General features: G+C 46.1%; 1 protein-coding gene across 1 annotated transcript; it reads right to left on the minus strand.

Moving 5' to 3' along the window:
- Positions 1 to 2026: 2026 nt before the first annotated feature.
- On the minus strand, positions 2027 to 13487 carry C1s2 (complement component 1, s subcomponent 2). Its single transcript, NM_173864.2, has 11 exons — positions 13429 to 13487; positions 12884 to 13091; positions 12417 to 12594; positions 9464 to 9589; positions 8420 to 8619; positions 7401 to 7554; positions 6156 to 6271; positions 5693 to 5771; positions 4893 to 5021; positions 4160 to 4234; positions 2027 to 3364 (listed from the first exon to the last, which is right to left on the minus strand). Exons 1-11 carry the CDS (start codon positions 13449 to 13451, stop codon positions 2568 to 2570), a joined length of 2085 nt encoding a protein of 694 aa, NP_776289.2. The 5' UTR covers positions 13452 to 13487; the 3' UTR covers positions 2027 to 2567.
- Between the last annotated feature and the right edge of the window lie 7732 nt (positions 13488 to 21219).

Genomic DNA, 21219 nt, shown 5'->3' on the forward strand with positions numbered 1-21219 from the left:
GGAACAGATAGGTGTCCTATACCAGTTGGCCCAGTTGGGTTGTGAAAGAAAAATGGGCGCTCTGTGTATTAACAGTGTTCAATATGAAAAATTTACTCATGCAGCTAATCTGTCTAGACAGCTTTCCTTGTATCTTGCAGGAAATTGGTCCGAAAGATTCGATGAGACTCTAGAGGCCCTGAGGGCAGCAGTTTTAAGGATCAACTCAATGCGAGTGGACCTGTCATTGACAGAGGGCCTCTCCTCCTGGATTTCATCTGCATTTTCTTATTTTAAGGAATGGGTGGGGGTAGTTTTATTTGGTGCTGCCATCTGCTGTGGGCTTGTGTCCATGCTCTGGTTGGTCTGCAAGCTCAGAGCTCAACAAAAACGTGACAAGGTTGTGATAGCTCAAGCACGTGCTGCCATAGAGCAAGGGGCCTCCCCTGAAATTTGGCTATCTATGCTCAAGAATTAGTCGACATCTGAGTTCTCTGCTATCGCATCCCACGGATTTGTGGATCCATTGCACTGGGATGAGAGAGACTCAACGATCATTGATCAGCCCTTGCACATTGCTGAGGTTTCCTCTTGCACGTGATAGGGTGATCATGATTCCCCCACTAATTCACTTTCTGGCTGGCCTCTTTTGTAGAGTTCGCCCTAGGTCATTTAGCAGTTACTGTCACACAGTACTGCGGTATCCAGAGACGGGCAACTTTCCTCATGCACGGACCAACCTAAGACATGGGGCCCGGTGGTGATAGGGTTACCCTATGACAGGTAAGGCTGTGACATTGGAGGAACGACCTAAAACAGGAGCCACAGCAGATGGACATAACTGCAGAGGCCTAGACCAGCCTCATTTTTAATAAAACTTAAAGGGGGAGATGTGGAGAGCTGTAAGTAATCGCCATTACAAGATGGTGCTGGCTCCTGCTGTGCCTAACTAGTAAACAAGCATTGTGCGCAGGTGCGAGAGTGAATTCACGCCAAGTCAATGCCCATCTTGGGGCATAGTAATGAGGTGATGGGCGAGCAACAAATCAGGTGCTGACACGCCACACTGAGGGCTATATAAGCAGCACCATTTTCCAGGTTCTGGGTCTTCCCTCCTGAAGAAGCAATAAAGCTTTTGCTGCAGAAGAATCCGGTTGTCTGAGTGTGTCTTGCCTGCGAGAACAATAGCTCGGGACAAATTTCCAATGGTCTTAGCAAATGAGACACCACTCAGTAGCAAAATTACAGTTATGAAGTAGCAACAAAAATACGTTTGTGGTTAGAGGGTCCTAAGATCACTGGAAATATATGTTTTCCAATGGTTGTGACCCACAGGTTGAGAACCAGTGCTCTATTTTTTTTAAATTGTGTTTTAGGGCTATAATATATCTCATATCCCAGGGGTAGAACACTTGCTTAGCAAGTATTCCTTTGGATCCCATGCTCGGCCTAGCCAATGAACTTATTTGTACACACTAGATGTGTTGGCAAAGACCTGTCGGGGGCAAGGAAACAGTAAATTCCAGGCCACAGCATGAGTTCAAAGCCAATGCCAACTACATAGTGAGATCATGTCACAAACAGAATGACTTTATTCAATGGTCCTTTGGCACTCTTGGGGAGGAAGGAGATTTAGTTTCATTTTGGTGGTGTTGGGAAGTTTGTTTGTTTGTTTCTTTTTGTTTGTTTGTTTGTTTGTTTGTTTTGAGACAGGGTTTCTCTGTGTAACCCATGCTGTCCTGCAGGTCACTCTGTAGACCACACTGGCCTTGAACTCAAAATCTGCCTTCCTCTGCCTCCCAAGTACTGGGATTAAAGGCGTGTGCCACTACTGCCCAGCTCATTCTGCTGTTTTGTTTTCAGATTTCTTCCCTAGAGTCAGGGAAGTTATTTCTGAACTTTTGGCTGACACATTTTGTTACAGAGATCACTCCATTTTGTCACCTAACTGACAGACTAAGCAAAACTACCCAAAAAAGCAGACCAGCAATGTTCAATTTCTCTTTTCCTAAGTCATTACACTGTATGATACAAAGGAGGATTACAAGAAAATTGATTTCTAGGAAACATATTGAAGCAACTCACAGAGAAAAATTAAGGTAGTCATTTCTAAATTCCGAGTATTCAGTAAGTCTCACTAGAAAGAAAAAAAGGCTGTGTTCCCTGTCTGCATCTTGTTAGAGATGCAGAGTTCCATGCTGTTGATGCCTGAATTCCATGATGCTATGCCCCCAAATCTCCCTCTCTCTCCTTCGTGGCTCTCCATACAACCAGAACCAGGTTGGAAGCATGCTTTGCTGCAAGTTATTCAGGAATTTCAAGCAGGTTAAATGAGGGAAGATCGGATAAGATATCCCTGTGGAATAGCGCAAGATAGAAGGGTCTCTGCCATGTTGTTAGCAATAGTAACTGAATAACCAACACAGCTCAGTGATCAACTCTGCCTCCATGCAGACTTTTTGACAATCAAGTTCAGCATTAACCATACTCCCACATCTTCTCTCCATTGTTGTGAAATAAGGGGACCACCATAGGATCTGAGAACAGTGAGCTTGCTATGCCCTGGAGGGGAGTTGTCGCCCTATGGATTAGTCCTTCCTGGGCCCACTATTCTCCTGCATAGTTTTCAGGATCCAGTCCACATAATTCTTTACCTTTGTGTAGACCCCATAGGCCCCACACTTTTTTCCCCAAGACACCAACCCAGCTACATAGAATTTTGGGGCCTTGACATTGGGGACCTGGAAAGCAAAAGCCCCTCCACTGTCCCCTTTACAGCTGTCAACACCCTTCTCACCAGCACAGATCATGTTGTCAGTGATAACATAGTCCTCTGGCCTTGCTGTGGGGTTCTCTTCTTTCACCTGTTTGCAGGTTTCTAAAGAGGTTACCGGTACCTTTGCCCCTCTGAGGTTGATAACATGGAGTCTCTTTTCTGTTCTGCCCCACCCTGAGATCAGCCCCATGTCACCCGGTGAGAGGTTGTACTCTGAGGAGGTGCCTGGTAGGCAGATGGGGGAAAACTTGGGTCCCATTTTCACAGGGTCTTTCAGCTGGACCAGGGCAATGTCATTGTCAAAATTTGTCCGTGGGTTTAGGTCATCGTCTTCCTTCCAGCCGGGATGAATAATCACACGCTTGGTGTAGAGCCTCTGGGCATTTTCCAAGTCAGCCAGTCTCAAAGCCGTGATCCCGGCATACATTGAAGGGTCGGAGTTTTTCTCCACAACGTGAGCGGCCGTCAGCACCCAGTACTCATTAATAAGAGCCCCACCAGCTGTGGGGTGATTAAAGAAGACTTGCCAGGGAAAATTTTCAATCTTTGCAGGTTGTCCTCCGAATATCTTCTGCTGCACTTGAAAGGGCTCGGTGGGTACTCCACAGACTAGGTAGAAAAAAAAAAAAAACAAGATAGATCGAATGATGTTGACCTCTGAAAAGTTCAGCCACTCAAATGTTCTACCCAATGGGTGGCAGAGTTCTTCAGCATCTCTTAATCAATTTTAGTCAACTACCTCCATATCTGACTTTTCCTCCTCTCACCAAAACACCTCCTTTGCCAATGCCAAGCAGACTTACGGAGGAAACTGGCTCAACAGGGGGGTTAAATGAATGACTAAATCCAAATGAGCTAGTACTTTACAGTTCACAGCTTGACCCACAGCCCCTCTGAGGTATACTTCATGCTTAGCCCATAAGGTCAAAAACCCAACTAGAGCCAATGCTGAGAGACTCTTCACCTCACACAGATAACAGCAGCAGGCTTTCTGCCTTCAACTGCTACTCAGATGAAGTCCTTATCTAGTGTGTGTGTGGTGCAGGGGCGAGGGCTTTCACTATGTAGTCCAGATTGGTCTCAACTCACAATCTTTTCTCAGAATCCAGAGTGCTAGGATTACAAGTGTACACCCAGATCTCTTAGCATGGTTTGATCTGCACTTTCCTAGTGACTAATGTGGCAGCAACTGTTGATGATGGCAGACTTTTCTATTTCCCTTCAAGTTGACCTAAGTTGATGCCATTGAAGGAATTTCCCAGTCCAGAGTTCCTATCACTTCACTGTGCTGAGCTCCCGGAGACAGGGCTAAGCCCTTTCCGGGAGGGTAACAGCTAATTTCATGCAATGCTTACTCCCTGCGTGTATAGCTACAGTTTCTACCCACACCACAGCCCAGATTACCTGGAATACATCTTGGAAGCTCAATACCCAGCTGGTCATTTACCCATCTCCCATTTGCAGCACATCGATACTCCCCTAGAATAATACAAGGAACATATCACATTCCGCACATCTCTCCTCCTTCCCCCTTTATTCAAAGCTCCAGCCCCTTTGGACATTGAATAGGTAAGCAGATCAAATGAGCTAGAAAAGAACCTTCAGCTGGGAATGATGGCACTGCTATGTAAGCCCAACACTTAGCAGGTAGATGCAGAAAGATCCAGGCCAGCCTCTGCTACATAGAAAAGGCCACCTTAAAACCTGTGAATCCATCTCAAAAAGACTAGAGAGAGATGAGGAGGAGAGGATGGGGGAAGAAGAAGAAAAGGGGGATAGCTCAGGCTCACCTTCAACAATTCCTACCCTATCTTTCAAGGGCTAGGATTACAAACCTCCACCACCATGCCTGTCCTCCTGTGGATTTTATCTGAAATAACTGCTATGGAGTCAGATAACTACATGAAATCAGTGCTATTAAGGAACTCCTGTTGCATGCTGACACTAAGCTGGTGGCTTCTATGACACCCTGAATGATCCTGAACACTGAGCCTATCCCACAAGACAACTGTGTCCTTAGACTAAGCCAAAAGGATGACAATATCTTCTCTGTCTCTCCAACCAGAGAGAAAAAGCAGTAACCACCTCCAAATCACCCACACTCCTTCCCTCTCTCTTCTCTGGTAGAAGAACCTACCACCTTCTTCATGTTCCATGTAGTAATATGGCTCTTCACACGTATAGTGAATGACAGTACCAAACACACTATTCTCTGGCTCTTCAACTTTACCATTCGCAATGGGATCTGGAATTCCACAATACACAGCTACAAGAAGAATCAGGGAAATAGACAGTCACTCCCTCCCAGAAAGAGTTAGGGACCCGTTCCATCTTCACCCCTCCCATAGCCACACCCATAATCACCCCCTGATGAATCTCTCAAAGCCAGCCTTCTTGCAGCACCTTCTCTAACACAATTCTCTAGCCCTCTGAAAACTGCCAATGCAGTTGGCTCTTTTTTTTTTTTTTGAGGGGGTGGGGGTCCGAGACAGAGTTACACTGAGTAAGTAGTCCTGGCTGTCCTGGAACTCACTCTGTAGATCAGGGTGGCCTCGAACTCACAAATCTGCCTGCCTCTGCCTCCCGATGCTGAGATTAAAGGCGTGGGCCACCTCTCACGGCTGTAGATGTCTCTTGAAAGAGACCAGGAGAAACCTAGTTCTCTGGTTGGCAGAGCCTCCTGTGCGAGCTCAGAATGTACTTCCTTAGAGCTATTGACAACATATCCCATTGTTCCTTTCTTTAGAAGAAACATGGTAGTCTAATTGGCCTAAGACTAGGAGAGGGCTTGACAATTCTCTATAACAGACTCATTCAAAAATGCAAGACACTTTCTTGACAGCCTGGAGGGAAAACATGCATTTGAATTTTGATGTGTTGATTATTCCATCCACCTTGGGAGGGGAAAGAGGAATTCTGCTTTGAAGAGACACCTACGTTGACATTTTAGACCGGAGTTGCTCCACTGTCCATCGCTTTGACAAGTGGAATAGTATGAAGTAGAGCTAACATGTCCCTGGAGGAAAACAAATATCAACATTAATTTAATAAGCATACAGAAAACCAAATCCAATAATGAAATTGAATCTCTGGTCTTGGATCAATGACAAGTCCTTTTCAAAAGATACTTGGAACATCTTTAGAAGAATAACCCAATGTACCCAGGAGCTGCGATGAGAAGACAACTCTGTCCCGGCATTTCAGCTCCCTGTCCACGGGAAGACTGAGGGCAGAGAGGGCAAGCTGGACCAAGAGATCCAGACCTCACAGGAACGACTGACGACCTTGATTCGGCCCATCCTTGGGAGGGGTTAATACCTTGATCAGGCAGCGACAACCTCTTGTGCTCACAATACTGATCCAAGCCTGAGGTTAAAAAGATGCCTGTGTGGTACTTTACCTCCACAACTTCAAATCCGTCCACACAGGTTATCTTCACCACATCTTTAAACACGTATTTTGCCTTATCGGGCTCCCAATTAGAATTGGCAGTGCTTTCTTTAGGACAGGAGATGGCTTGGAGACAACAGAAATGAGATTTTACTAAATAGCTGGTGCCTTAGTCAGGGTTTCTATTCCTGCACAAACATCATGACCAAGAAGCAAGTTGGGGAGGAAAGGGTTTATTCGGCTTACACTTTCATACTGCTGTTCATCACCAAGGAAGTCAGGACTGGAACTCAAGCAGGTCAGAAAGCAGGAGCCGATGCAGAGGCCATGGAGGGATGTTCTTTACTGGCTTGCCTCCCCTGGCTTGCTCAGCCTGCTCTTTTATAGAACCCAAGACTACCAGCCCAGAGATGGTCCCACCCACAAGGGGCCTTTCCCCCTTGATCACTAATTGAGAAAATGCCTTAGAGTTGGATCTCATGGAGGCATTTCCTCAACTGAAGCTCCTTTCTCTGTGATAACCCCAGCTGTGTCAAGTTGACACAAAACTAGCCAGTACAGCTGGAAATCGTGTGCTATTTTGCATCATTCCCACCACCACCACCCCTGTTTTGAGACAGGATCTCTCTGTGTACCCTAGGATAGATTGGGGCTTGCCCAAGCTAGCCTATCTTGCAGTAATTCTCCTGCCTCCACTTCTCCAGGACTGGAATTATATCTGTGTAATAGCATCTTCAGACATTCTCACATTTTCTGTGTATGGGGCAGGGAGGCTAGTGTACCAACCCACAGGCTGAAGAAGGACACTGGGTGCCTGCTCTGTCACTCTGTACCTTACCCTCTTGAGACAGGGTATCTCACTATACCTGGAGCTTGCCATGTTTGCCCAGGCTAGCTGACCTCAAGACCCCGTGATGTCCCTTTCTCTGCCCATCACTCCAAGACATAGGAGTTACAAACATACTTGGCTATGTCTAGATTTTTGCTATAAATACAAACTCAGATCCTCATGCCTAGCACACTATCCCTGTTCCCACAAACGTTCCAAAGTTTCCCATTGTCCTCAGTTCTAATGTCTAACATTCCAACTTGTAAAAGGATATGATGCCACACATTGGCTGCCCCTCCTCCCCCTTGTCTGTATTTTTGAGACTAGTTAAAAAAATATTAGCTGAAGAACAGTCTCTGTGTTCTTAGTCTACATGTCCAAATAATGTTGTATCCCCAGTCAAAGAGGAGTTTTTAGGGTACTCACGATCTCCATGGTAACGAAGCTTCCAACCCTTTTTTTGCCCCATTAGATCAGTTTGAAAGACAATGCCGAGAGTATTGCTCTGGGTTCTAATAGTTAGCGGTCCAGGAAACCCATCGCCACAGTAAGGACCAAACTGTTGGTTTTTTGCAGCAAACTGGAAGTAAACAATGTTACAAAATCACAAGAGAGAAAAATGTATAGGAAAGAATTAAAGGATACAGTATGAAGTGAGTGTCCTTAGTGGAACAGAGAGAAAGGAAGAAAAGAGAGAGAGAGAGAGAGAGAGAGAGAGAGAGAGAGAGAGAGAGAGAGAGAGAGAGAGAGAGAAACGGTGGAAGGAAAGAACACTGTAATTAAACAATGGGTCTAATGGTGCAGGCCTTTAATCACACCTACTTGGAAGACTGAGACAGGAGGATTACAAATTAAAGTCAGCTTGGGAAATTCAAGGAAAAATTATGCTGATATACGAAAATAGAAAGGGCTGTAAATGTAGCTCAATGGTAGAGCTCTTACCTACCATGCATGGGGCCAAAGGTTCAATCCAATGCAGGAAGGAAGAAATAAAGGCATGGAGGGAGGGAAGGAGGGAAGGAGGGAGGGAGGGAGGGAGGGAGGGAGGGAGGGAGGGAGGGAGAGGAGAGGAGAGGGAGATTAAAGGAGGAAGGAGGATGCTCTCACCAGGAGTGGAAACTAACATCTGTAATCCTAGCACTCAAGAGGCTGTGAAGAGAGGGCATTTTGAAAGTTTTGAGTCCAGCCTGGGCTACATAGCAAAGCCCTGGCTTAAGGAAGGAGCAGGATAAAGATGTATACAGAGAGAGTCAGAGAAGGAGAGGAAAAAGACAGAGACAGAGAGACAGAGAGAATCAAAAAAAAAAAAAAACTAGTCTCTGAGCAAAGGATGTAGCTATGCAGTGGAGTGTTTGCCCAAAACCACAGAGAAGGCGGCTGCCAGAGAAGCCTCAGAAATCTAAATGAGTTGTGGGTCAGAACCAAGCTCATTATCTACAACACACAGTTAAACTGTCAGGGCAGTTCCCCTCTGAGTCAGCGGGCTCCACATCAAAATCTTCTCTCTGCATCGTCACCACCACTTGGAAGCCCTCCTGCAGTTGAATCTGGTATTCACACCTTGAGTTCTCCGGGTATGGATTGGGATAATTGGGACTTGAGATCTCCCCAATCAGGGCAGTGAACACATCTCCACTACAGTTGACTAGAGGAGAGAAAATGGGAAAGGACCAATCAGATACAGAGACAAGAAGTCCCCGCCCTCTCTGTTCCTTTCCTCATAACCTCAGTTCTCCATTCAGACTAGCCTACCATCTGTTCTCAAAAGAAGCCTCCATGAAGAAATTACCCACAATGCTATGAGGCAAGCTAGCCAATGCCTTTGCATGGTCTCTCTGTTTGCTGTGGTTATATATGAAAGTTTCCATGTGGAACTTTCCATAGTTGTGAACAGCCTCGGGCAGTCTCTTCACAGGCATCTATCCCTCTTTTCCAATAAACCAACTTTACCTCGAAGCCTCCTGTTGTGCTTTGGATCTTAATCATCTCCAAAAGTGACATATTCTAAGGGCTTAGTCACTGGCCTGTGACACTGTTAGGTGGGTGGTGGAATCTTCATCTAGCCTGATAGCTGGAAGTTAGGTCATGGAAGTATGACTTTGAAAAGGACATTGGTACCCCTGCCCTCCCTCTCTGCCTCCCTTCTGCCCTGTGATGACAACTTTGCTCTACCATCTGACTCCCTTTCGTGATGATCCACCTGGCCACAGACCCCAAAACAATGGATCCACCCACTCGACACTGAAATTGCCAGAACCATGAACCAAAATAAACATTGTATCCTTATAACTGTTGAAGTCACCGTTCACAGCAATGTAAAGGTGATGGACCTTATCTTCCTCCCCTCCTGAGGATCCTATTCAGTTTGTGAACAGCTAACAGCAGGTGCCATTTGGAGGGAAAGCCTAATCAAACTTGGAACGGTAGACTAAGCCCTCAATCCATCCCAAATCCCAGGGAACATGAAGACCTCTGGAGGCTAAACTCACCTCCACAATTCCTCATGTCATCATGGAGGAAGTATTCTGGGGGACAGGAGCAGAAGTATCCACCAATGAAGTTATTGCAGAAGTGGCTACAGGGGACATCTGTAAAATCTGTGCATTCGTTTACGTCTGCAAAAAGCAGAGAAAACTCAAGGTGGAGAACAAAGACCAAGAAAGAAGAACGATGGAAGCCAAATCTATAAGGATAAAGCACAAACAAACAAACTAAACCAGAAAAGGTTTGTTGCTTAAATACTCTCCAAGCCAGGTATAATGGCTCATGCCAGTAATCCCAGTATTCAGGTAGGTGAAACAGAAAGAAAGGAGTTCAGGGCCAGCCTGGGCTTCAACACAAGCTTTTCTCCAAGAAAGAAAGGAAGAGAGACAGACAGAGTCACAGACAGACAAGACAGAGAGACAGAGACAGAAGGACAGCTGGAAGGAAGGAAGAAGTGAAGGAGGAAGGGAGAGAGGAAGAGTAGGAGACAGCAAAGGAGGAAGGAAGGAAGACTCTAAGGCCCCAAGAACATCATGAAAGAGGGGGACATGCACAAAAGAATGTAGGAGCCAGAGGAACAGAAGGAAGATCGCGGGATGCTGTCTTCCAGGCGTGACAGGCCACGACACTCTTAGGCTCACCACGGCTGTTATTATCTGAACAAGACTGTGCCTGGCGATATCCTGTCATGGCGTGGGGAAGGACTCAGGAGGACTCCACCCCACCCCGAGGCGCTATAGGCAACTAATTTATTACTGCAGGAAGAGAGACATCTTTAGCATGCAGCCACTGGTAAGGTGCCGATGTACCTATAAGTAACCCCTAGACAAGCTCTTACACAATCCTAATGAAAAAATAAAAAGGACTGAAAAGCAAAACACAGAAGAGAGGGGGGATTAGCAGGAGACAATGTACTGAGGGCCACTTGGACAAAAACATGGATGAGTATGAAAATGTCATAATGGAACCATTATTATGTACAGGTAAGACATTTTAATAAAAGAAGTTTGGAGGGGTAGAGATATGGCTCAGTGGTTAACAGTACTTGCTATCATTCCTAGGTTCAATTCCCAGCACCCACAAGGCGGCTCACAACGCTATAATTCCAGTGCAGTTCCAGGGAACCCAATGCCTTCTGGTGGACTCCTCAGATACCCTATGTATGTGATGCACATACTTGCTAGCAAGCAAAACACCTACACACATGAGATAAATAAAAGATTTAAAATAATAAAATAAATCTTAACACACTTTAGTTTTTCAATATTTATGGATGTATTTATTGTACTGATATTTTATACTACATGTAGGTCTGGTGCACTTTGAGATCAGAAAAGAGTATTAGATGCTCTTGTTTTGGAGTTACCAACAGTTTTGAGCTGCCATGTGGATGCTGGGAACTGAACTCTGGTCCTCTATGAGCACAGCTAGTTCCCTGAACTTCTGGGTCATCTCTTTCCAGCCCCATATTTTAAAATCTACGAATACAATCTAAACTACTTTTCTGAAGTCCGACTCAGAGCTGTTTTTTGCCACTGTGCTGTAAGGAGCTCCACCATGACAACCCTATGACTTTTCTTGCGTACAAACTATACAACACCCTGCCCAATTGGTACATGCTGTAACTCCAGCATTCAGAAGACTGAAGCAAGAGAATCAGGAGTTCAAGGCCAGCCTGGGCTACATAGAGACACTCTGTCTGGAAAAGAAAAGAATCTGTGCCAGAGACACCGCTGAAAGGAAAGACGGTGGTGACGTCACCTGGGGAGAAACGTTAGGACCTACTTTATAGGATGTTGGTCTTTCTGTAAAACTGATGACATTTGGACTTACGAGCAGGCCTATCTTCATTTTAACCTGGAGATGGATGTAGAAGGACCTAGTACCACATAGTCCTGCTTATACATTCCTTGGTAAAGTATTAATGTTCTCAGTTTTCAGTTTTTCCCTAGTCTTGAGGTTTCTGAGAGCCTTTCAGACACAAAGGAAGCATTCATTCACTAAGCTGGAGTGATTATCTTTTAATATAGAGTCTTCTGTAACCCAGGCTGCCCTTGAATTCCTGATTCTCCTGCCTCTGCTTAGGATTGGAATTACAGGTGTGTGCACTGTGCCAGAATTCCCAGCCCTCCTTTTAATTTTTTTTTGAGACCAGATCTCTATCTATATAACCCTGGATGTCGTAGAACTTGCTCTATAGACCAGGCTAGCCTCAAATTCACAGAGATATGCCTGCCTCTGCTTCCTGAGTGATGGGATTAAATTAGCATTTCTTATTACTATCCATGCACGTTTATGTGCATGATGGAGGCATGCCAGGGCAGACATATGAAGGTCAGAGGACAAGCGTATAGTGTTCGTTATTCCTTCTACCTTCTCATGGACCCTGAACTCTAATGGGCGGTTGTATAGCAACCATTTCACTGACTGAACTGTCTCAACAGCCCTCTCTTTACTTCTGATAGGAAGACAGGTTCTTACTAAGTTGCCCCTGTTGACCTAGAGTTGACAGTTCTTCTGCTTCAGCCTTCAGAGTGTATGGGATTACAGTCCTGCACCACTGAGACCAGATCCGTATCTTTATAGGAAGACCATGCTGCCCACACTGCAGAATTGAGGTGAAGGTTGCATTCATGTAAGCAAGCCACCTGATAGAGGACCATTTCTCAGTGGTTCTCAGTCTCATTATCTGCTTTACCACCACTAACATGCGATAAAGTCACACAAAGGCAAGGCAATTCCTAAGCAGACCCAGGGCAAGTCAACATTCGTTAAAGATGTAAGCAGCCCGGGGGCAGTGGCACAAAGCTGGAGTCTTGGAGTGTCCAGCCATGGCTGCATATCGAGACTATGACTCAAAGCGAGACAACAGAATTCTCATCTCATGCACTGAGTGGTCATTTACCTGTTCCCATCTTTTAGTTGGATCCAGATGTCACATACAGAGGGATGCCTTACCTATGGCAGTGTAGTATGCTGCAAAGCCGGTAAACTGTTCTTCGATGGAGAAGTCTGAGGTAAAGACCACCTGAAGTTTATTGTATGGGAACTGAAACTCTTCTATAATGGGGGAGTTGGGGCTCTTGCTGGTCCTCTGACCACAGAGTCTCCCTTCCTCGATGCCTCCTGAGATTATCTAAGAGAAGACGGAAGTGTAAAACTGAGAATGGGCAAAGAGAGCAGAACCTTTACTCCCGACCTCCAGCTCTGTCTGTCTGTCCGGTCTGTCTCCCTCACCCCCACCTCATGTTCCCCCAGTGCTAGGGACCAAACTCAGGGACATGTCCTTGCATGGCAAGTACCCTGCCATTGAGCCATGCCCCTACCCCATAGGACGGCTTGACAACACACAGCCCCCTAAATCCTCTCATTCCTCCATCCCTCCCCGCTCCTCCCATCCCTCTCCCTCCTGTGCTGTAATATACCTGCACTGAGTCGTATGCACAGCTCTCTGACGGCTCTATGTCCACATGGGTAAAGTAAAGGTGAATCCCAAACCCCTCTGGGACTTCAATGTCCCAAGATTTCACGACGTCATTGGGGTACGCCTGGGGATAGTTAGGGGACAGGATCTCCCCATGCATGGTGGGCTCAGCAGAAAATGATGCCAAAAGAGAAAACAGGACCAAATACCTGGAAGAGGGGAAAAAAAGTCACACAGAGGTGGGAAGCCGGGAACCGATGGCTTCATGCAGAACTCTGACCGTTAGGCAGCCAACATGACATGGAATAAACAAATATATACAGAATAAATAAATAAATAATTAAAAGTCAAGGTTCAGATCTGAGCTCTCTCTGGAGAAATGGGAAATCACATACAACAGGCCTGTGTCTAAGTCCAGCACTCTGGGGACAGAGGAAGGGTGATGTCATGCCAGCTTGGGCTGCATAGTGACACCCTGTGTCAAAACTGTGAAAGAGAGAAGGAAGGTGGAGATGGATTCATTTCTGTAGATACCTGATCACTTACCACATCCCTGGCGATTTGCCCATGGCTCTCTGGCTCTCTGATTTTGGAAGTAAAGGGCAGTCAGCAGTCCTGGCTGTCTTTATCTGACAAGTACAGGTGCCTGCTTTGGTAGTGAGGGACCACCCAGGGCTCAGTGTCACCTTTGAAAGAATACCATAGAAATAGGTACCTGTCAGGAATGGTCATCACATGATACTATGACACCCTCCCCAGTGAGATTTAGACTAACTTCCCAGACCAGCCCTGAATTAACCCTGTCCCCCAACCATCTTCCAATATTCCTACAATTGAGTGAGGAGTTTCTCCCTGTCTTTTGTGTCCTCCTCCACCCACTCCTGGCCCCTTGCATCGGTCTCTGCATTTCCACACAGGCTGGAGCTTCCAGACCGATCCTCTCCCATTCAAGCCTGCCCCCTTTGACAAGCTATTACAGGTGTTGCTTCTGCTGGTGGCCCAATGGCCACTGAAGGAGGAAAGTGTTTCCTTCAGTAGGGACAGGAAGGGACCTTGGGAGACACTAATCAGAAAGAAAGTATGCCCCTTTGGTAAAAGGTTGCAGAGTGCTGGAAAAGAGAAAGCTAACTGAGAAAAGTCAGGACATTCAGATATGCCTTCCCTTACTTTTCTCAAGTTGGTTTGTTTTGTCCTTTGCTTAAAGAGCAAGGTATCTTCCCATAGTTCCCAGAAAAGTCTTTCACAAATTGCCTCTACCCTTGAAACACTGCTGTGTGAAAGGATGAGGCTTGTGGGGTGGGGCTATGGTCCTGCATATGAGAACCTGTGTGAGTTCCTTCCAACCCTCCATCTTTGCTCCAAACCTTACTCTACATGTCTTTTCCTGTTCCTTCATCAAAGCTTCTCTCTTTAAGTCTTGCTTTTTAAAGATTACCTACAGGAGCTGATGGGAACAAGTGGGCCAGCCTCCTCTCCTGCCTCTGGTCATGCAGTTAAGCCCCTGCAGCTCCAGAGGGAGTGGCCTTTGCAGGAAGCTCCTCCCCACCTCCCTGTTCTGTTTGCTCTAAAGATTCCCTAAGGGAGTGTGTTTTTGCATGTCCAAAATTCCCTGTTCCAAACAGAGGGGGCTGGGAGATCACAATCTAGTTAAGAGTAATCAGCCTTGATCTTAGAGCGCTCTCTGCGTTTAAAACAAGAACTGCACCAGCTTCGCTGGGCTGTGAGGTCCAGAGCAAAAGGGGGCAATGGGGGAATTTTGAGATTGCCTAATTCTCTCTTACAGCCAAAGGGTGTGTTTCAGAGCTTTTGAGGAAGTCAGGCGATTTATCTTCTTAAGGAGGGAAGGGTTAACTGGCGGGGGGAAACTAAACTCAGAAAGTCCAACCCTCTATCTGTGTGAGTCACGAATCAAAGGAAGAGAGTCATCAGAAGTAGAAGCCATTGTCTGGAGGCTCTAGGAGGCAAGATGGCTCAGCTTAGAAAGGTACCTACCTCCAGGCAGAAAGACATGAACTCTACATCCCCTGGGACCCACATCATAGGTGAACCAACAGTTCCTGCAAGCTGTCTTCTGAGACCATGTCAATGCAATTCTTTCTTTAATTAATACATAAATGCAACTCATCCTGCCCCGAGACAATTTACACCTAGACTGCGGGCGGCATGTGCTCTCAAGGTTTCTTCATCCCGAAAGTCCCATCTCAAGGCTGGGCAAGGTGGTTAATGCCTGTAAGTCCAGAAGAAGAATTTCTGAGAATCTGAGTCTAGCCTGGGCTACATAGAGAGTATCAGGCTGGCTAGTTCTGTATAGTACATTTGTTTCTTGTTTAATTTGATGCACAGCTATGACCTCAGTACTTAGGAAGTGAAGCCAGGAGCTATCAGAAAATCAGGGACAGTCTTTCTTTATATAGTCATTTGGAGGTCAACCTGGGCTACCTAAGATCCAAAAAGGCTTGCCTAATGTTGTTTCTCCAACTCTAATACACTTGCCCTCAAGCGTCATTCTAAGTCCATTTGGAAATTATTTATTAACAAAGACATGAAAAGATGGTTCTGAGGTGAAGAGCACTGCTGTTCTTCCAGAGGACCCAGGTTCAAGTCCCAGCACTGGCATGGTGGCTCACAACATTTTTTCTTTTCTTTTTTTAAAGATTTGTTTATTATTATTATTATATGTAAGTACACTGTAGCTGACTTCAGACACACCAGAAGAGGGCATCAGATCTCATTACGGATGGTTGTGAGCCACCACGTGGTTGCTGGGATTTGAACTCAGGACCTTTGGAAGAGCAGTCAGTGTACTTAACCACTGAGCCATCTCACTGGCTCACAACTTTCGATGTAATTCTGGTTCCAGGAACCTGACACCTTCTGGTCTCTATGGCCACCAGGCATTCATGTCGAACACATACATATATGCTGGCAAAATGCTCATACACATAAAATCAAATAATAAAATCTAAAAGAAAATTTTTAAATAGCAATGAACCGTTTTCCCCCTCCTCCTCTTTCCCCTCCTCCTGTTCCTCCTTCTCCTCCTCCTTCCCCTTCTTTATTCTTCCTTGCAGCTGGGTCTCACTGTGTAGCCCAGGCTGACTTGGAACTTTCTATGCAGTCCAGGGTAACCTTGAACTCACAGAGGATGCCTGTCTCTGCCTCCAAGTGCTGTTGCCACCATGCCAGGCTACAGAATATGCTTTTTAGGCCAAAGCCTATATGACCTTACACATGGCCTCATTCCTTCCCCGGCATATCTCTGGGAACCTCCAAAGCAATATCAAACCTTTGTTTGCAGTAAGAATAACCTCATGACTGGAGAGTTGGGTCAGTGCTTAAGACCAATAACTGTTCTTCCTGAGGACCCAAGTTCAAATCCCAGCACAAAGAGTTTTACAACCTCCCATTAATTCCCTGTTCAGGGGATCTAATGCCTTCCTCTGCCCTTCAAGGGCTCATTCTTACACATGCTACACATAAGCTTGCACATTGACACACACATGTAACACTAATAAGTAAATTAAGTAGCTTTAAAAAGAATAGTTTAAGCAGGGAATGGTCCACATATTTACTCCCACCACTTGAGAGGCAGGCAGATCTCTAGGAGTCTGGGGCCAGTCCGGTCTACATAGCAAGTTCCAAACCAGCTGGAACTTAATAGTGTGGCGATAGATAGATAGATAGATAGATAGATAGATAGATAGATAGATAGATAGATAGATGGATGGATGGATGGATGGATGGATGGATGGATGGATGGATGGATGGATGGACGGACGGACGGACGGACGGACGGACGGACGGACGGACGGACGGACGGACAGACAGACAGATAGACAGACAGACAGACAGATTAAAAGCAAAAGGCTTGGGCAATGGTGGTGCATGCCCTTGATCCAGCTCTTAGGACGCAGAGACAGGTGGATCTCTTTGAATTTGAGGCTAGTCTGATCTACAGAGTGAGTACCAGGACAGCCAGGGATAAACAGAGAAACCCTGTCTCAACACAAACACACACAGAGAAAGAGAGAGAGAGAGAGAGAGAGAGAGAGAGAGAGAGAGAGAGAGAGAGAGAGAGAGAGAGAGAGAGAGATCTTCTCCCATTAGCACACTGTCCTTTGGCTACTGAATAAGAAGGGTATCCCTGGGAAGAAACATGGAGGGCTCTGTATCTCTAAACCTGCTGCCAAGCCTGCAGTAGGGCCCATTCCAGCCAGCTCCAAGTGTGGGACAGGATGGGGCTCATGGGCCTGCCTGTGGAGTTAATGTGCTCAAGTCCTGGGAGAGCCCAAGATGCTCATGCCTGCGTTCAAGGCGGTGGCCAAGACCAAGAACAAGCCACAGATAAAAACTGCTAGGAGGTCTTCACACAAGAAGAAGGGACCACCAGTGAAGTCGTAGTCACAGAGCTCCCATGGTGGGACCACCCTGGGAGACATGACAATGTTAAAAACAGAGACTCTTATGACAGATCACAAGGACAGCAATGGCTGTTTCAACTGAGCGACCTTCCTATGCCTCTAAGCTCCACAGGTAGGCCTTTCAGCCACCCCACCACCACCACCGCCACTGCCACATGCTTGAGAGGCAAGCGTCCTCTCTCTGAGAGCTGGGAGATCAGGGAAGTCAGTTTCCCTGTCCAGTCACTGTGGAAGTGCTGGGGCTTGCACACTTTCATTTTCCCCTCACAAATGCAGTAGAGTAGAATCCTCTCCATCACCCACAGCCCTGCCCCCATCCCAAACCCAGTCCCCAGCTGGAAGCATGTTCCTGCCACAAGGCAGCCATCTAGTGTTGAAAATTAAAACATGGCTTTTTTAAAAAAAATGCTTAAAAAGAATCTTGCATTTCTTGTAACCTAGGTTTTACTTATCAGCCCTAACCCTATCCAGTGCTAGGAAATGCTGTGTCCTCATTCGGGGTCCTTATCCACCAAAACCAGTACCTACAGCTGCGACAGACACTCAAAGGTGTCTCTTCTTTGAGAAGCCCACACCTTTCTTCTTGGTGTGTCTATTTTCTTCCTCACTGCCACTTATACTTAAAATAAGGTTTTACAAACTTTTTTTACTGTTTTTATTTGTTTATTTCTTGTTTGTTTGTTTGTTTGTTTTTTCAAAACAGGATTTCTCTGTGTAGACCAGGCTGGCCTCAAATTTGGAGAAGATCTGCCTGCGTCTATCTCCCACTTGCTGGAATTAAAGGCTTGTTCCCCACCACTACCACCACCAGGGTTTGTGGTGGTGGTGGTGGTAGTGTTGTTGTTGTTGTTGTTGTTGTTGAGTGTTCTGGATCCCCCCCTCCCCTTTACCTCACCCTTCTCAACCAGGCTAGCCCCTAACTCAGAGATCCCCATGCCTCTGCCTCCCACAACTCTGTGATTAACCACCAAAACGAGCTTTAAAAAGGAAAAGAAAAAAACCACTTTTCCAAAGAGCTCCATCTCTATTTCCTGCTGTCTTGAAATTCTGTTGGGGGGCGGGGGGGGGGGGTCGTGCAGGCTCTGATGCCATCCCCACCTCCAGGGACACTCTTGGGTGGAACTTTTTAGTTTCTATTTTAACCTGGAGCCCAGTCTTCAGAACCCCATCGCTGGTGGGCAGCTCCACCTCGTAGAGCATCTTCTACAAAAGAAAACTCACTTTTTTAACCTTTATTTCTGTGTGAGTTTTATTTATTTATGCCTTACCTTACTACATACCATGCGCGTGCAGTGCCTGAAAATACCAGAAGGCGGCAGCAGATTCCGTGGGAGTTAAATGGCCAGTTGTGAGCCTCCTTGTGGGTGCAGGGGAATTGAACCTGTTCCCCTGGAAGGGAACCATTGCTCTTAACAGCTGAGCCATCTCTCTGGCCTATTGGACAGTCATTCATCGACTCTTTCCAGGTATTTCAGATACGCATCTCTTTTATGACTCCTACCATTGACTTTCATGAAATCACTGTTATAAAGCATTTTCCTCGTAGGGCAGAAAGCTTTCTCTTGGACCACATGCTTGTTGGGTACAAAAAGTCACCAAACAGGTACTTTTTGTTTTCGTTCTAAGACAGGTTCACATTAATTTCAGGCTAACTTCAAACTCACTATGCAGGAAAGGCTCGAAAACCCTTGAAATTCTGATTCTCCTCCATCTTCTTTTGGGTGCTGGGATTATAGGTATCACACCAAACTATTCTGCTTTTTAATTTCAGTCACTAACTATCATGACTTTAAGCTACCTGCAACACCAGCAAACTCACCTCTAGTTACTCTTCAACCCTGAAATGCATCCAGGAAGCTGGAAATTTCCCACTCTCAAGCTCGTGAACGAATCACTTGAATCCCAGGTCAGGCCCTTCTCCTTTCTCTTCTGTGCTCCTGTGTGTAGGGCGGAATTTGCCAACCCAGCACACCACAGCTATGCCTTGCACTCACAAATAAAAGCTGGACTGCTCTGCTGCTCATGTGATGCCTGTAGGAAGTAGGTTCTATAATGAAACATTATTAGAAAGAAAAACAGTCAGACCTGTTCCAGGCTTGCTCACCAGCCCGTGGCGCTCCTGAGAGACACTAAAGCGGTGGTTCTCAACTTTCCCAAGGCCACAGCCCTTTAATACACTTCCTCAGGTTGTGGTGACTTCCCCCCAATGCATAAAATTATTTTCATTGTTACTTCATAACTGTAATTTTGCTACTGTTATGGGGTGCAATGTACATATTTTGGAGCTACAGGTTTGCTAAGAAGGGTTACGACCCACAGGTTGAGAGCCTTCAGATACCAGGTCTTATAAGACAAAGTTGGATCGTGGGGCAACTTTGCTTCTTCTGCTCTTTGCTCCAAGTGGGACAGGAAGCCTCTGCCACCACACACTGTAGCCATTATGTGCAGTGTTGTCACAGATCCAAAACAACAGGAAGAAGTGACTGTGGACTGGAATCTATGAGACCATGAGCCAAAATCAACCCTTCCTTAAGATTAGTTGCTTATCTTGGGTATTTGGTTTTTTTTCCCTACCCTAAAGAATTGAAGCTTGAAAGGGGAATTAAAATGTTCAGCATTTCCACAGCAGGCCAAACCCTGTTTTCCAGATCCAAGCTAACCCCTTTCCCGTCTCATCATCCCTGGGTTTATCCTACACCAGTTGAGAAATACATCTTCCTTGACAACAGCCCTACTACACATTTCTGAAACTAAGATGCTCATCAGAGTCAGATCCGAGGTGGTGGTTTCTCCAAATGTCTTACGACTCACAAGCAGAGTGCCCTTTCTCTAGTGACTGCTTATTGTGGCCTCCAGGGTGGGGAACACAGCCTGATGGGTAGAGTACCTTCCTGGCATGCCCCAGGTCCCGAGGTCAATCCCTACTACCACAGAGAAAGGAAAACAGAAACCTTTACTATGTCTTCATGATTCATTTATCTATCAAACAAGGTTCTTATTGATTTGTGGTACTTCAGACTGAACCTAGGCTGCTCTGCCAAGCACTGGAGCACTGAGCACCTCCCCAGCCCTCTTTTTAGTAGTTTGGGGTTTTTAAGATGTTTTTATAGGGTTGGTGAGATGGCTCAGCGTGTGAAGGTGTTCACTACCAAGCCTGATGACCGAAGTTAAATCCCCAGGACCTACTTGATAGAAGAAGAGAACTGACTCGAATGGGTGTCCTCTGCCCTCCGCACATGCACACACATCTTGTATAGACAGACAGACACACACACACACGCACACAACACACATAAATAATAAAAATTTTGAATTAATTTAAAAGGAATTTCTTTGCAGTTTTGTGTTAACTATGTGTGTCTGTATACATACCATAAGCGTGCAGGTGCCGATGGAAGCCAGAAGAGGATGTCAGATGCCCTGGATCTGGAGTTATGGGTGGTTGTGAGCTGCCCCACCTGAATTCTGGAAATGTCTTTTGCAAAATAACGAGTGTTCCTTACCTGCTGAGCCATCTGTTCAGCTGTCCCCCGCCCCCCTGCCCTCTTGTCTCCTGTCCCCTGATCCTGTCCCTAGAGCCTTCTCCACACCCACTCCCATGGACTTTGTTGTTGTGTAGACAGAGTTTTCTTGAGCTGCCAGGCTGGCCTTGAATTTATAGTCTCATGCCCTGGCCTCAGTAGCTATGATTATAGGCCCACTTCACCTACACTGTACACAGACATACACTGAGTGTCTCCTCTATACTGAGAATACAAACACAGGCAAGGATCTTCATCTGTTCCCTGCCCTGTGTGCCCCCTCCTTCCCCAGCCCCAAACTCAGAAGGAACTTTCTTTCCAAGCCAGATTAATGGTGCATCCCAGTACCCAGCACTGAGCAGGGACAAGGCACTGAAGAGTACCAAGCCACCAGG

The sequence above is a fragment of the Mus musculus genome, chromosome 6 (assembly GCF_000001635.26).
Source record: "Mus musculus strain C57BL/6J chromosome 6, GRCm38.p6 C57BL/6J".
Lineage (NCBI taxonomy): Eukaryota > Metazoa > Chordata > Mammalia > Rodentia > Muridae > Mus > Mus musculus.